General features: G+C 48.8%; 2 protein-coding genes across 4 annotated transcripts in view; both read right to left on the reverse strand.

Moving 5' to 3' along the window:
* Nucleotides 1-217: 217 nt before the first annotated feature.
* On the reverse strand, nt 218-3,140 carry LOC119827241 (protein ATP6V1FNB). Its single transcript, XM_038348683.1, has 2 exons — nt 2,633-3,140; nt 218-336 (listed from the first exon to the last, which is right to left on the reverse strand). The coding sequence occupies exons 1-2, from the start codon at nt 3,138-3,140 to the stop codon at nt 218-220; spliced, it is 627 nt and encodes a 208-aa protein (XP_038204611.1).
* Nucleotides 3,141-8,274: 5,134 nt separating this feature from the next.
* The window catches only part of Flnb (filamin B), a 139,830-nt gene continuing 132,522 nt past the window's right edge, over nt 8,275-15,582 (reverse strand). For all 3 annotated transcript variants that reach the window (XM_038350205.2, XM_038350204.2, XM_038350206.2), the window contains exons 44-46: nt 12,959-13,177; nt 10,703-10,906; nt 8,275-9,500 (exon numbers count right to left, since the gene is read on the reverse strand). In XM_038350205.2, the coding sequence (XP_038206133.1) occupies nt 9,313-9,500; nt 10,703-10,906; nt 12,959-13,177 (611 nt within the window). In that variant the 3' untranslated portion in view covers nt 8,275-9,312. The remainder of the gene's footprint in view (nt 9,501-10,702; nt 10,907-12,958; nt 13,178-15,582) is intronic.

Raw genomic sequence — 15,582 nt, forward strand, 5'->3', positions numbered from 1 at the left:
TGGCAGGGTGGGGGCAGCTTTGTAAGGAGTGGAGTTCTCTGTGTGCAGACAGGAGCCACAACGTAGGCCAACAGTACACGCCAGAGGTGTGCGTCTGCGGTCACTTCTTCACGTCACTCTCAGCCGAGGAAGCAGGGCTCAGCAGAACATGGAGCATCACCCACCTGGCTGGTCCAGATAGGGAAAAGGAGCCACTGAGGCCTTTTCCAGGCCAAGTTCACATGAGGTCATCTGTCCGCCGCGGAATATGGAAAATGCTACTTTTGATGTAAAATGACTTGGCGATGGATTGACTTCTGGCATGAGTTGGACTATCGTAGTCCTTCATGACATCCCCTGGAACACAGCAGAGGCCTGGATGAAAAGGAGTCATCACCATCCTCCTGCTAGACTTCCCCACCTTCAGGAGGCAACTCTTCTGTCACGCAGGAGTAGCCACTGCCTCCCCGTGTCCCTGGCCCCTTCCTGAGGATGCTCAGAACTCGTGACCCAACAGCTAAAGGCTAGTGTGTGCACAGTGTAGAACATCAAGACCTTGCACTGGCCCCATCAGGATCTGTGTTTGCCAGCACTTAAGTCATTTCAGCCATTAACCAGCTGGGACCTTTACCCAACTCCAAGCTCATCTACCCTGCTTCACCTTCTTGCTACTGTCAGACTGTCCCTCTATCCCACTGAACAGCAAGCTCTCTAGGGGCTGCCTAAGGCCAAACTAGCTCCTCAGATGCCCACCACTGCAAATCCTGCCTGTTGAACCAGTAGTAACAGTCATAATTTAATAGTAACAATAACACTAATAAATATAATGCTTGTTACCACTTTATTGTGCACTTACTATGTGTGAGGTATTAGTCAGTTGTTTTATATAGACATAAAGAAATTTCTGACTGACCCATCTGGGACCCAGATAATGTCCCGACTCTTTCCTGTGCCTTCTTTGCACCCTTTTGGATGAGCTGCATCTCTCTGTTTATAATTAGGATAGGGGACAGTATCAGTCAGCAGAAGTCTTTTATCTATTCCCCAAGTGACTCCTGAATTGGGTTTGGGTTCAGGGTGTGATGTCAGAGGTTTATGAAATGTTCTAGAGATTCTGGGAGGAGCTTTGAGTTTAAGCAGATGACGGTCTGCCTTCTGGCTATAATCCAACATGACCCTCACAGTCAGCGAACAGTCAGAATCAGGCTACCAGCATGACTACTGACATTCTCGAGTCTGGGTTGCTAGATAAAGCATAGACTACCCAGTCCCATTTGGATTGCAGATAGTTAAGAAAAATCTTTAGAGTATGGTCATACCATATTTACTGTACGCTCACACAAAAAGTTGTTTGTTACCTAGAATTCAAATGAGCCTTTGTATCCTGTATGCATATTTGCAAAATCTACCAACACAGCATGTTTGCAGGCAGTGAGCGTGGGCCTGTGAGGCAAAGCAGGAGAGGAGGTGCTGGTCACTTCACTGAGATGCTCTCTGTGAGTTCAGGCCAGCAGGTCCTTTTTGGAAGAGCACTATGCAAAGTCATTACCCAGGACAAGACTCTGTAGGGGGTCTTCCTGTTTTCTGTCTGCCAGAGTAGCCCCCACTCCCAGTCCTGCTCCCCATATCCTGAGTTATCTCTTACTCTCACAGCTTTGATGGTCAGTGTGGTTCACAGACAGGCAGCATCGGCAGTATCTGGGAGCTAGTTAGATGTGTAGAAACAGGCCGAGGTTCAGTGTGGAGCACTTGCTTAGGATGTGTCCAATGGCCTGTATCCCATCCCCAACCTCCGACAACTGACTCCTATGCCTTGTAAGGACCAAACAAAACCAAAGCAAAACCTCACAACATGGCTGCTGCCTGCACCTATAGTCTATATCTACTTCTTGTCTGCCTTCCATGGAGTCAGAGACCATGTTTGTTTTGCTCTCTGGTTCATGCCTAGGGACTGCTGCCTTAGCAGCTTCTGTAGACTCACCAAGCTGCAGAAGCACCAAGTGGGCTCAGTGAATCCGCCTAGAAGGCCCTGGGAAGGCTACCTAGCAGAGATAGCATATAATGAGGCCTGGTAAAGGAAGGGGAGGCCGGGCACCCCTTTAATCCAAGCACTTGGGAGGCAGAGGCGGGCGGATCTCTGAGTTCGAGTCCAGCCTGGTCTACAAGAGCTAGTTCTGGGACAGGTTCCAAAGTCACAGAGAAACCCTGTCTCAAAAAACAAAAACAAAATAAACAAAAAAAGAAGAAGAAGAAAGAAGGGAGAAGAAGGAGGAGGAAGAGAAGGAAGAGGAGGAGGAGGAGGAGGAGAAGGAGGAGGAGGAGGTGGAAGAGAAGGAAGAGAAGAAAGAGGAGGAGGAGGAGGAAGAGGAAGAGGAGGAGGAGGAAGAAGAGGAGGAGGAGGAGGTGGTGGAGGAGGAGTAGGTGGAAGAGAAGGAAGAGAAGAAAGAGGAGGAAGAGGAGGAGGAGGAAGAAGAGGAGGAGGTGGTGGAGGAGGAGAAAGGGAGGCAGGGTGTGTTCTAGGGAACAAGCCAGAAACCATGTGCAGATAGGAGGTCTCCCGGTCCACTTGTAGGGTGGTGAGCTCGTTTGGTTCTTTGTGTCAGAACCGAGATGATGAAGAGTGAGTTGGGGAGGAAGAGTGCAATGGTCTTACCCACATGCCAGCCATACTCCCAGGAAGACACCATCGGGTACTTGTACTTCTTCTCTGGTATCAGGCGATTCCGCTCCTTGAGGTACAGGGTCCGGCCCTGGCCATCATGGGAGATGCCTTGGAAGAGCAGCTTCAGGGTGGCTGGGGTGGGTTGCCTCATTTCTAAGTCCTCTGGCCTGCCTTGGGCTGCTGAGTACCGAGGGGATCCCCTGGGCTGCCTCACTCTGTCTCCCTGGACACCTCCTGCCTTGAATAGCTGGTCCTGGACCCTTTTGGTCTCTGGCCATCCCACCTGTATCTCTTTTCTGACAGGGGAGCCAGTGGCAGGTACTGGGCCTGCTTTCAAGACTGACCCACAGGGTGCCTGCCGGGCCTGTTTCCTGGTTCTGGACCCCTCTTTCAGGTACTTGTGACCATAGCGGATATTCCAGGTGGCCCGAGCAACCATCTCCTTCTTTATCCGCTCTCCCCAAGCGGCCTGGTTTGGGGAGTTGAACATCTCCCTCATGCTACGGAGCCCAGAGGTGGGAAGGAAGATTCTTCTTTCTGAAGCTCAAGTCTGTGTTTGGATGGATGGTGTCTGTCTCCAAGGAAACGTGTAGCCAATGAGAGTCAAGTTGCCAGGGCTGCTAGACAGCCCTGCTAGACAGGACAGGGTGGGATCCTGAGGGGACTAGTGTCACCTACTGCCAAGCCAGGCCAGGTCAAGTTGAAAGAGAAAGCAGAACCACGGTCCAGTAAGATGGCTCTGTGGGTGAGGGTTCTGTCATGTAAGCCCAATCAATGGCCTGGGTTCCATCCTGGAACTCAGGGCAGAGGGGAGAGAACTGGCTCCCAAAAGCTGTCCTCTGACGTCTTCAGGCATCTCCTCACACATGTCACAGGACACACACGCATGCACACATACACACACACACACACACACACACATATGCACGCACGCATACGCACATGCACACGCACACACACACACGCATGCACACAAGCACACTTAGTTTTTAATAATAAATTTAAAAAAGAAAGCAGAGCCTAGACCCATGACCCTTCCAGGGTGACAAGTGGCAGGTGGGGGTGTCTCATTCTTTACCAGGGAATCATATGCCAAGTATTCCCAGGGGACACACAGGAGTCATGCCTTCTTCCACACAATGGACCCTGAAGTGACCTATATACCAGGCACCCAGATGAACTAACAGAAGATCCATCCCCTACCGTCTTGAAGCTTGGGTATGTGGCTAAGGGGACTGTCGTGACAGTTCTGTGGTCTCACTCATCAGAGGCTCAGCCCCGCCACCTGCTAGCTAGTAGCCCACACATGGTGATGGTGGGAGCAGATTTTAGTATGAGAAGAGTGTCTCGCGGTGTATAAAGCCCTCGGGCAGATTCCGGTTTGTGGGGCAATCTCCATTAATGCCAGCTGGGATGTACTATGTGCCTGCCTGACTGGGCACTATGCTGTGCTCTGAGGCCTTAAGCCAGCTCTTTATGACCAGACAACTGCTGTTTCACAAAGGCTCCAGACTGGGCCCTTTGCTTCTTTAGCACACTCCTTACAGGTGTTCAACCAGAGTTCCTTCAGATGTGGAAAATGGGGGGGGGGGGTCCAGTGACATTAAATGCTTGCGTTGGGACAGGATCCTGTATCTGTCAGACTTTCAGGGCTGTGACCAGAATATATAAGAAAAACTTAAAAAATAAAGAAAGAAAAAAGAAAAGAAGAACCTAGAAGGCAAAAAACAATTTGTTGTGCCTCAGTTTGGCCTGGTCTACAGGCATTTAGCCCATGTGCTTGGGCAGATACTCTACCTCCTTCTGAGGGCTTTGGGTGACTTCTTGGCTCTTAGGTCAGGCTGCAAACCCTGATTGTTCTACTAGCTGCCCGGAATTGCATCTGAACAGAAGTCCCATGCCTTCCTGGCTGTGCCTGGCAGAGCACTGATGTCCCTCTCCAAGGTATTTTCCCATTTTACAGATGTGGGCACTGAGGTTCAGAGGCCATTCCCTGGGGGTGTCTTGGCTGGTTGGCTGCAGGGCTAGGACTGTTTAACTTGAACCCTTTGCTGAGGACTTCACAAGTTCCCACTGATGATGCCAGGTCCAACCCTCAGCAGGCTCTGGCTCCACGGCCCCACAGCTTCTCCTAAGCCCCACGAGGCAAGTGTTATGTTAGGGTGAGTGGCTTGGGGGAAGTCAGGACAGGGCAGGGTATGGATCTCCTAGCCTGTGCTTAGAACCGGCACATTACTGTCTTCTCCCACAGACCAGCTTTCTCTCAAAGGGACACCCATTCCTCTCCACTTTGGGGAGCCAAGTTACCTCAACATCCTTCCAGGTGCCCTGGAAGCCCTGGCTTACCCAGGTCTGTTGGGGGGTGGTAAATGGGCTGAGAGGAGAGGTGTCTCTCTTAGCTTAGAATATAAGGGCCCACTCTCTCCCCATTTTACAGATGAGAACACAGTGGCCATTGCCCGAGATGACTCAGCTGGCAAGCACAGGACTGGGACTAAAATCCAGACCTGAAATTGTTACATGGGACACGCTGCTTGCAAATCCTCACACACTGCGTCATTCTGTTGCCCGGAGCCTCTGTCACACTGTTCTCTCTGAGCACACCCTGCCCAGGTTTAGCTGGACCCAAAGAATGTGCCCCACCTCAGTGGTGACTGGGCGAGGCAAGGCATCCTGGTGCAGTAGAAGGGCGGGTGGTCAGACAGGGGAAACATGGGCAATAAAGGACCAGAAGATTCTTTGTCCTGGGGAGATAAACAAGTCCAAAGCTCAGAGCACCCTGGGATACGTGCCACAAGTCAGACTTGTAAATTCCAGGCTCCTGGCTGCCTTGGAGAATGCTGAGGAAGAGAAAAAGGGTGTGAGGGGTGGGTCACCTAAATTCCATGTACATGAGCTGGTCCCCATGGGCTTGGGGGCCCAGACAAAGCAGAGAAGGAGCTTTTGTTTGCTACAATCCCTCCCACCATGCATTTAGCCAGATCTTTAGGGAAAGGCCAAAGAGAAAAACTGAATCCAGCTTGCTTAGCGCCTTCCCTGCCTCTACTTTTGACATTTGTAAGAAAAAAATTATTAAATTTTATTAGGCGATGCCCACCTTGTTTTTTGAGGTGGTTTGGAACTAGCCACATTAGGTTAGACCAGCTGGTCAGGGAGCCTGGGGACCCAGCTGTCACACCTTCTGGAACAGCATGGGGACATCTGGTGGATGCTGTCATGCCCAGCCTCCTCATGTGGGTGCTGTGACGGAACTCACGTGTTCTACCTCTGAGCTGTGTTATATTCCCAACTCTCTTATTCTCCCACTTAAACACAGATTTCAGGGATTGAGCTGGGGGCATGGCTCAGAAGTACAGCACTTGTATTAGATCTGCTCACAAATTAACAACAACAACAACAACAACAACAAAAATAATCTAAAACAAAACCTAGAAAAATCCACCTCCCCAGTGTTGGCTTTGCAAGTTGTAATAAACAACCTGAAGGTAAAGGGCTAGAACACCCTTGTTTTTGATTCTGTTGATTCTTAAGGCTGAACAATTTTCAAAGGAAATCAAATCCCTGTGTACTGAATTGTATAACGAAAGAATCAAACTGTGGCTCTCAAGGCCCCTTCTGAAGTCCAAAAACAAGGGGCCAAGGACTAATATGTGTAAGTGCGCTATTAATGAACATTTGCTCCCTGAAATCACCTTGGTAAGCACTTCCCTGAGCTGCAGAGGACAATGTGGGCTCCCAGGATGGGTAGGGCAGGGTGGGTACTGGCTGCAATTCCATTGGCCACTGCAGTAACTTCCTAGACTCATCAGCTTCAGCTGGGGAACAGGCAAACATCAAGTCAGGAAGGACCTGGCACCAGGCCCACCAAGTTTCAAAGTTTTCAGGGTATTAACACAAACAATAGCCTGTTTCCATAGTAACCACGCCCAGGTGCAGATAAGAGCTGCCCTCTGGTTCTAGGCACTGAGAGCAACAGGTCTCCACCCTGTAGGCCCTGATGTCACAGGCAGCAATGGCAGGGTTGTACCCCTAAGGTAAAACTATCATCACCCACCAGGTGCCTACAACCAGCTAGCTCACACACACTCGTGTATGAGGCATATCACTGCCAGCAGGGGTTGTCCACACAAAATAACAAGCAAAGAAGTGTTCCCACAGATCCCAGTGGGATCTATAGAACATGGGAACCAGTCAAAGGAGGCATGCTCAGATGGCCAGTTACAAGACAGTGTTTAGATTCTGGGACACCTTACACCAACGTCAACGCTGTTATTGTACAAATTCTGCTTCTCCCAGCAAACCTAGTCAGGCTAGAGGGGAATAAATGAATGGTGGCATCCTTGTGCTTCTCTGGCAAAGCCAGCATCACACTAGACAGGTTATCTGCGTGGACTCTTCATGGCCCAAAGCCTTACAGAGGCTAGGAGTCTAGGACAGACTTTCAAAGCACAGAGGAGAAAGGGTGCCTCTGCCTCCCCTCCTCTCTAATCTCAGAGGAAAACAAATCATTCCACTATGCAGCCAGGTATAGCAGGAAAAACAACCAACCACAACAAAAATACAACACAGAAAGCAGAGTAGAGGATGTAGTTTAGTTGGCAGAGCGCTTGTCTAATACATACAAAGTTCAGGGTTTGCTCCCGGCACAGCATACATACCAAAAAAAAAACAAAACAAAACAAAACAAAAAAAACCCATTCAAATTCCTTGTTGGCTATGTTGGCTATATAGGGAGTTCCAGGCTAGCCTGGAATGCACAAAACCCTGTCCTGTACACACACATACCACCAGTAAAAATGATCCAGATTCCCTGCCTGAACCCCCAATCCCCTTATTCCCAGACTGACGGCTTTGGGGTCACCATGGGTACTGCCAAGGGCTTTTGTAGGGCTCTTGCAACTCTTTCCCTTTGAGCTGCTTCCCTGCAGTGCTTTGAGGGTAGCGCTCCCATTCTGGAGTCAAAAGGAATAGGCCCAAATCGGTTTCCATATGAGCGGGGTCTGTAACTGTGAGGTGTAAATTGAACCCTTGCTAGTTTTGTCATCTGTAAAATGTCAACTGACCACTGTAATGAGCAGCAGACGGAAGGCTAAGCACATCATGAGTCATCAGCAATCATTTTTCCTGGCACGGACAGGGACGAGGGAGGGGCAGATGGTGGCACTCAGTACTGTGTCTAAGGCAGTGGAGGTATGTGACGGGTTGAAAAACATTTCTGAGACCACAGATTCATGGGTATTAGGCAAGAAGATTTCTTAAAATTCATACTTTCTACCTGGCTTTTTGAGACAGGGTTTCTCTAGCTTCTGAGCCTGTCCTAGAACTAGCTCTTGTAGACCAGGTTGGTTTTACACTCACAGAGATCCGTCTGTCTCTGCCTCCTGAGTACTGGAATTAAAGGTGTGTGCCACCACCACCTGGCTCTACCTGGGTTTTATATCTAGGACTCCAAAGAAGTCATGTTGGTAACATGGCCCATGTACCCTCTTGAGTCCCCTTGACTCCCACGCTGGCCCTGGCTTCTTAGGAGTTTGCTTGCAAGAAGTAAGTCATGCCCTTTGTCAAATCGCATTGCCCGCACTGACAGGAGATGGGAGAGGCTGACGGTAAAGATTCTAAGAATGACAGGGAGCTACATATGCAGCAAACGTTTTATTTAATAAGTTATAAGATACACTTTCCAGTTGGCATCTGATTCCAGTTTGGTCCCCCTGTCTGTTATGCCTGTGTCCTTTCACATCCGGCTTCAGCTGCTCCAGTTCCTGACAGGTGGCTTTTACCACCCACACCTCTCCAGCTGCCGTGTCTTGGTGCAGGATACTCGCTTCACCCCGGCCACATCCATGACAACATCCACAATACCCCGTTTTTGTTAACATTTGCTCCCGCCATTTGGCAGCCTGGTGATGCTTCCCACAGCCTTTAAAGAGACCTCAGGTGAGGCCACATCTTAGTGTTTTGGTCCTTAAGGCCTCTCATGGGTCATAACAGTGGTACCCACCCCTTCCAGCTTTTGCAGAGGGGCCCGGCAGTAGCTTATCAGTGGCCTCTGCCATTTAGCAGAAGTCATGGACTCTGAGGGTAGCTGGCAGTGGCCCTGCATTTGGCTATGACTACATGTCATCAAGGCTGTTTATAAAGCAGAAGGCAGAGGCAGAATTCCAAAAATGGGGTATAGGGTTGTTCTGCATGCCTCTTGCACCTGAGTTGGCTTTGGGATGAAGTCAAAGTGACCAGGGCCCATGAGGGAGCGCAGAGATGGAATGTGATCTGGGTTAGATGTTCTTATTGTCATCTAGTCTTGAGGGAATTGGGTTGTAAGGGTCTTTGGCAAGGGTCCCCCCTTCTGCAATAACATTCTTGTTTGGCAAATGCTTGAGTAGACCAGGAGCTTAGGGGAGCCAGTCAGTCTTGCCCTGTTCATAGACCTTTGAACTCAAGAGTCTTGGTTTGGAGTACTCTGCACTTTCTTGTACCCAGTTTCGTTTCTTATGATGTCCCACATGTCCTTAAGAGTCACGTCTAGGGCACTAAAGGCACTTGGAATGAATGGGAAGGTTTGGGGATGGGGTTTCAGGCCCACCAGCAGGCTGAGGACTTGTAAAAAATGAATTGCAAACTAGCAACAAAAGCAACTGGAAGGATTCCTCCAGGATTGGATGCAAGCTGTTTTAAGGTACAGTGACGTGAAAGGGGCTACCAGGAATGTGTTCGTCCCCCCACTTCACAGCCAGAACGTAGTCTCCTCTCTCCTTGACAACGTATGTGACATTGTATTGTTGGTTGCCCACATGTTTCATGGAGACCTCTTCACAGGGGGTGGTGGGCCCATGGACCCCGATCAACAGCATGTTGGATCCTAGGGGAAGAGAAAGTTGTTATTGACCAATGACTCAGGAAAATCAGAGAGAGTACGGGAGGGCTGTGACTCACAAAGGTAGAGAGGCTAGGATTCCTGGCTGAACTGGGGTGAGGACACCATAGTCCTCTGACAGGGGCAAAGCATCACCATTACCAGTAGACATAGCCTGATTTGGATTCCGACACCAGATCTGACACCCTCTACCCTGCCCCTGGTTTTGGTGACCTTAGACATGAAACATCTCTCTACCTAAGCTACAAATCAGGAAGGCCACTAACTGCCTCTTTGTGTGTTGTGTGTGTGTGTGTGTGGGGGGGGGTCAAGACAGGATTTCTCTGTTGCCCTGACTGTCCTGGAACTCACTCTATAGACCTGTGTGTGCCACCATGCCCAGCTTCGCCAGCCGCCTCTTAAAGCTTCTGGATGTCATAGAAGTGACTGAGTCGAACCCTTAGCACATAGGGCTACAGCGCCGCCAGCTGTTGGGTTCTTTTGTTTTTGAAAGACCCTTAAAGAAAGAATTACGATTCTCACTTGGGAAAAGAAACTGACTTCTAGGGAATTCCGTTAGCCCACCCAAGGCAAGTGGCTACAGAGCTTTATGAATGAACAAAGTGACAGCTGGATTTCCAGCCCAGGTATGCTGGGTGCCAGACCTAGGCCTACCAAAACCTAAGGAAATGTTCAGTTTTAAAGACTTACTTATTTTATGTGCATTGGCATTTTGCCTGCCTGTATGTCCGTGTGAGGGTGTGAGATCCTCTTAGAACTGGAGTTACAGTCATGAGCTGTCATGTGGATGCCGGGAATTGAACCCGGGTCCTCTGGAAGAGCCAGTGCTCTTAACCACTGAGTCATCTCTCCAGTCCAAATCAATTTTAAGCCATGATTAAAGCAACTGGTGTCAGAGAAAGGGGTTAGGTGGCCAGTTTAGTTTGCTCATCTGAAACGGGGACACTACCATCTTCCATTTGTCTGAAATGGGGACATTACTGTCTTCCATTATGTCTTGGTGAAAGAATCAAGAAGCGAAAGCAAGGGAAATCAGCTAAGAATTTGAAGTACAGAAGGTCAGAGGAAGAAACATGGTTATTTGTAAGCACAGAAGATCACAAAAGGTCCTAGTGGAAACACTGAAGTAAGCGAGGAGTCTATACCACCCCCAGGGTAACCCTTCCCAGCAGACCCGTAACGCCTACCAGCTTTGCTGCAGTCCACCAGGAAAGAACTCTTCTGGCCCACGAAGGCCTTTGAGAGCCCTGCCCCTCTGGAGGTCACCTTGCTGGCATCTGAGGATGACTTGGGGATGGCGCTATAGCAGGTTTCCGTTGAGGACCTGGTCACTGACTCCACCAAGATGGATGAGGTCTCGTTGGCGGAGCCTGGACCGACAAGACGCTGGCCTAGAGCATGGGAAAGAGGGAGGCATGAATGGTCAGACCAATGCGTGTCTATGTGGGGTGTGGTCCTGTCAGCCAGCAGCCAAGTATATCTCTTGCAAAAGCTCTAAAAAGCTCCCATACCTCGATACAAAACAACTCCGTCAGCATCTCACATCCGTATATATTATGGGGCAAGGGTTCAAATCTAGGTCCTCATGCATGTTGGGTAAGCAACCTACCACCATCCATACCCCTAATAATTTTTGGATTTTGTTGCTTTTTTTCTTTTTGACAGGCTCTCAATTAGCCAAGGCTGTTCTCGAACACCTGATCTTCCAGTGGGCTGAGATTCCAGGAGTATACTACCATGCCTGGCTCCCAGCCCTTGCATTATCACCTTTTAAAAGACAGGGTCTTACTAGGTAGCACAGGCTGGCCTCAAACTTACAATCTGCCTGCTTCAGGTATATATCACCAAGCTACGTCATCTAGATCCTTGGGGTCTTAACCAGACAACTAGAATCTGGTTTGCTGGGCAAATGGACCAGGTTCAACAAAGGCTGACATGGTTGAGTAATTCCTCCATAGGTTAAAGACCCAGTAGCATTCATCTCTTGTTGTTTCTGTGGAATACTTATATAACGCAGTATAAACGGCTGGGAGAACAGAAGCTGATTCCGAGCATGAGAGAGGATGGCTTTCCTTTCTGAGTTTTTTAATTCTTCTATAATGAGCCCACACCACTTGTATAACAGGGAATCATACCGCACATGGTGGGCACCCTGAGTTTTACTGTTTGGTATTTATTTTAGTGTTTTTGGAGAAGGTAGGCGTTACAGAATTCTTTTACTGTGTGGAAGGTGAAGATTAGAAACGAGGCTCCAATTAAGCCAAGTGCACGCCATTCAAATGTGTAAATATGCCTTCTTTTCTGCCAGAGACAGAAAACCACCTAATATTGTTTCTTTACTTCTTCACTCCCGCACTCAACGGGCATTTTCCCAAGTTGGAACATACTGGATTCAGACATAATATTTTTTTTTTTAGTTTAAAAAAAGGCTTATTGATTTAATGCGTATGTGACTGTGTGAGCTTATGTGCACCCACGCGTGTGCAAGTACCCATGCAGGTCAGAGGACAGTATGTGTTGTCAGCTGCTATGGATGATGGGATTCCAGCCTAGGCCCTAGACAGGGGTAATTTATGTTTGTAAACGCTGAGTCTCCTTTCTAGCCCCACACACCATTTCCTTTTCTTTTTTCTTTTTTTTTTTTCTTTTGAGTTTTAAAACAAGCTCACTAAAAAGCGTTCTTAGGAAGGCTCTCGCTTTTGATTTATCATAGAAAAAAAAAAGGTTCCATTTTTTCCATGCTGCATACTAAAGAACAGAGTTCCTTGCTGTTCTCTGCAGAACCCCTGGGTAATAGAGCAAAGGACTGTTACTTCTGCACTGTGAGAACAAACTTAAAAAAATTCTCCAAAAAGTAACAAAAATAACAGAAGATGGCATGCTTCCCTACTGCGGCCCTACTTGCTCCACAGTACTGGGGCCGGTATTCTCGACAAGCTACTAGTTTCAATTTATCTGCTTTATAAGTTGTGTCCCCTCTCTAAATTCAACAGTATTCAATACAAAAGTCCACACAATATCACAGAATTCATATGTATTTAGAGAGAGCCCTTGAAATCAACTGTGTTCCTGACCCTCTGGGACAATGCTGAATTTATAGCTCTATCAAGCGGAAGGAAGATTTGAAGGGCAGGGTCTGCTCAGATTCTGAGACCCTCACAGCTCTCGTGAATGCTGTCCCCAAAGTCGTAGTTCTCTCTAAGTTACCATGTCATGGCTTCAGAGGAAGCAATTCCTTTTTCTTCAAGGCTCATTATCGATACCTGGAAGGAAGGTGCTTCTGCCCCAGTGCTCACAGAGCTGGGCACTGCCCATATACCATTTCTTTACATTCAGGATTAGATGTGGACTCAACATAAATCACCTGCAGCTGTTACTACTGGTAATTTGAGAAGACTTGCTCTGCAGGACAGAAGAACAAAACCCAAGTGGCTCATCATTACCTGTCACCTTGGCCTTGAATGGACTGCGCATGATGTGGTTGGGCCCACCATATTTGACACTAATCAGGTAGTTTCCAGGGGCCATGGGAGTGTACATGACTTTGTACCCTTCTGGGGTTTCCTGGCAATCCATTTTGACCTTGGATGGTCCTTCGATGGTGACAGAGAGTGTCCCTGGGCCTGCCTGAGTGGTGTTGATGAAGAATTCTGATTGGATACCTGGGAGAGAGGAAGTGGGACATACGGACGGTTTGTAGGGATAAGAGGTATTTCTTGGGGGAATGACACAATGGTAAGACACACACACCCACATTAATTGCTTGCTGTGGCAGCACGGGAAACAGGTAGCCCTAGAGCTCTGAGTTCCTGGTACAGAGAAGTACAGGCTGTGGAGGTGCAGCTCCCTTGCCCAGGCTACGTCAAAAGTGTGGCTGATTCGCCCACTAGCACCGATTGCTTGGACAACACTGTTGTCTCTGGGAATGTGGCTGAGAGTGAAACCCGAGTTGTCACTGTGAGGCTGAAGTGCTGGCCCAGGCAACAGAGCCTAGCTTTGCTTCTAAGGGAAACCCTTTTCCTCTGGGTAGATGGGGCTGAGGAAGCCCAGTCTCTCCTCCCGTTCTGTTTATCCTAGACTCTGTGCTGAATCCTGGGGCTGGTGCCTAGAGCTGTCAGCTCACTTACTTTGCCATGAATACCAGCAGGAAGAGAAGAAACTAAATAGAAACAGCAACTCTACTGACTGAGCACCACACCAGACCCCAGGACATATGTCACTCTGCAAGCATAGCACTCTGTCTTAGTGTTTCTTATTCCACATGGTGTTCAGGCCATGTGTAACTCAAGGTGCGTCGCCAGAAAGTGATGTGCTGTATCCAAGCCTCCTGTGTAGAACTATTTATTTGTCACTATATGACTGTAGTCACTATATGGTGTGTGTGTGGGAGAGGCAGATGGGAAGATGGACGGGAGGTGGACACACAGAACAACTGCCACATATACCCTATTTGCAGCCTTGAGACATCTGACCTCTCAGATACCCTGTGACAAAAGAGAAGGTCAACTAATGACCCAGCCTGGGTCCCTGCTTTATCCCCTGTACCTGTAGCCTCCCTTCCAGTCCAGAGGGGCATTAGGGGGTCAGTGGAAGCAGCAGGGGTGCCAGACACCAGCTCCTGTGCACTAGAAGCCCTTTAGGGGGCGCTCTAGTGCAACATCCTCTGGCAGCATTGTACCCCTGCCAGAGACTCAGACTCCAACCCAGCTGGGAAATATTTTGGTTTAACTACAGTTCCTGGGCCAGAGAAAGAATTATTGTTCTGGCTATCAATAAGACAAAGGAGTTGCTATGGTGTGACCCCCAAACATGAGCCAGCTGTTTCTGGAACTTTCCTGAAGCTGCTGTTCCAAAGTCTCCCTACTGTCCCACCTTGACTCTGCCTCGGAGTTAATAAGTGCATTGGAGAAGCCCCTCCCCCAATCTCCAGCAGCTGCTGTGGAGGCTGGGGGTGGTGTGGAGAAGCGGGCCATGAGCCACAAAGGGGCGTGTGTTCAGGAAGTGGCTGTAAGACGGTGAGAACAAAAGCATTGGAAGTTGAAAAGACTCGACTGTCCTGGAGAGAAGCACTGCCCTTTTAGTCAATCAAGAGCCCAAAAAGGCAGTGATGAACAGAGAAGGGGGAAATTAGGAGTTAAAAGTCAAGAACTAAGCTGGGCAGGGTGGTGCACTTGGGAGGCAGAGGCAGGCCGGCCAGCCTGGTCTACAGAGGAATTTCCAGGACAGGCTCCAAAGTTATACAGAGAAACCTGGTCTCGAAAAACCAAAAAGAAAACGTCAAGAACTACCTGGTGTTTACTTCCTCTAACAGACGGGGCAAGCCTATGAGGCAGGTTTGTAACCCACCTGCCACCATTTTGCACATCCACTGCTGGGGCTTAGCAGAATGACTTAGATATGCTATCTAACCATTTTATTGCTAAGGGACTGGCCCAAGAGAAGACAGGAGAGAAAATCTCACATGCAGACATATGTCAACATCAACTCCAGCTATGACCAATATGTGATGTGATACCCAAACCATCTGTACATGGTGGTGGTTCTACCCATCCCCATGCTGACCCTCATGGCTGCTCCAGAGAGCTCCAAACGCTGTGGGCCAACTCCAGGCCTCTGTCTGAAGCCTGGCCACAAACATAGGACTTCTTACTTTTCTCCAGCCTGGACATGAGGCCCTTTGCTGGCCATACAGATCCTTTTTTTTTTTTTTTTTTTTTTTTTTTTTGGATAAGATTTCTCTCTGTAGCCCAGGCTGGGCTCAAACTCAGATATCAATCTGCTTCTCCTTCCTAAGTGTTGGGATTAAAGGCGTGCACCACCACGCCTCGCAGATCCTTTTTTGAAAGTTCTCTTCATGCTGCATCATCTCTAGATGGATATTTGGGGAAAGCCTGGGGGCAGGCAGGCCAGGAAAACAAGATGCCCACTCTGTGAACAGAGCCACTATTGACGAAGGGTGGAAGCAGATAACATCTGGACCTTTACTCTGGCTGGGAGCTTCTCTGTAAGACCAGCTCTTTGGCAGTCACACTGCTAGAGCACAGCCTGACATCTGAGCTCCAGAAGG

Source organism: Arvicola amphibius, chromosome 12, assembly GCF_903992535.2.
Source record: "Arvicola amphibius chromosome 12, mArvAmp1.2, whole genome shotgun sequence".
Lineage (NCBI taxonomy): Eukaryota > Metazoa > Chordata > Mammalia > Rodentia > Cricetidae > Arvicola > Arvicola amphibius.

Excerpts from the sequence above, each read along its gene's own strand:
- LOC119827241 (XM_038348683.1), bottom strand. The coding sequence starts at position 3,140 with ATGAGGGAGATGTTCAACTCCCCAAACCAGGCCGCTTGGGGAGAGCGG. Across the intron at positions 337-2,632 it reads GGAGTATGGCTGGCATGTGG|GGGATGTCATGAAGGACTAC; the intron begins GTAAGACCATTG and ends GCTGTGTTCCAG.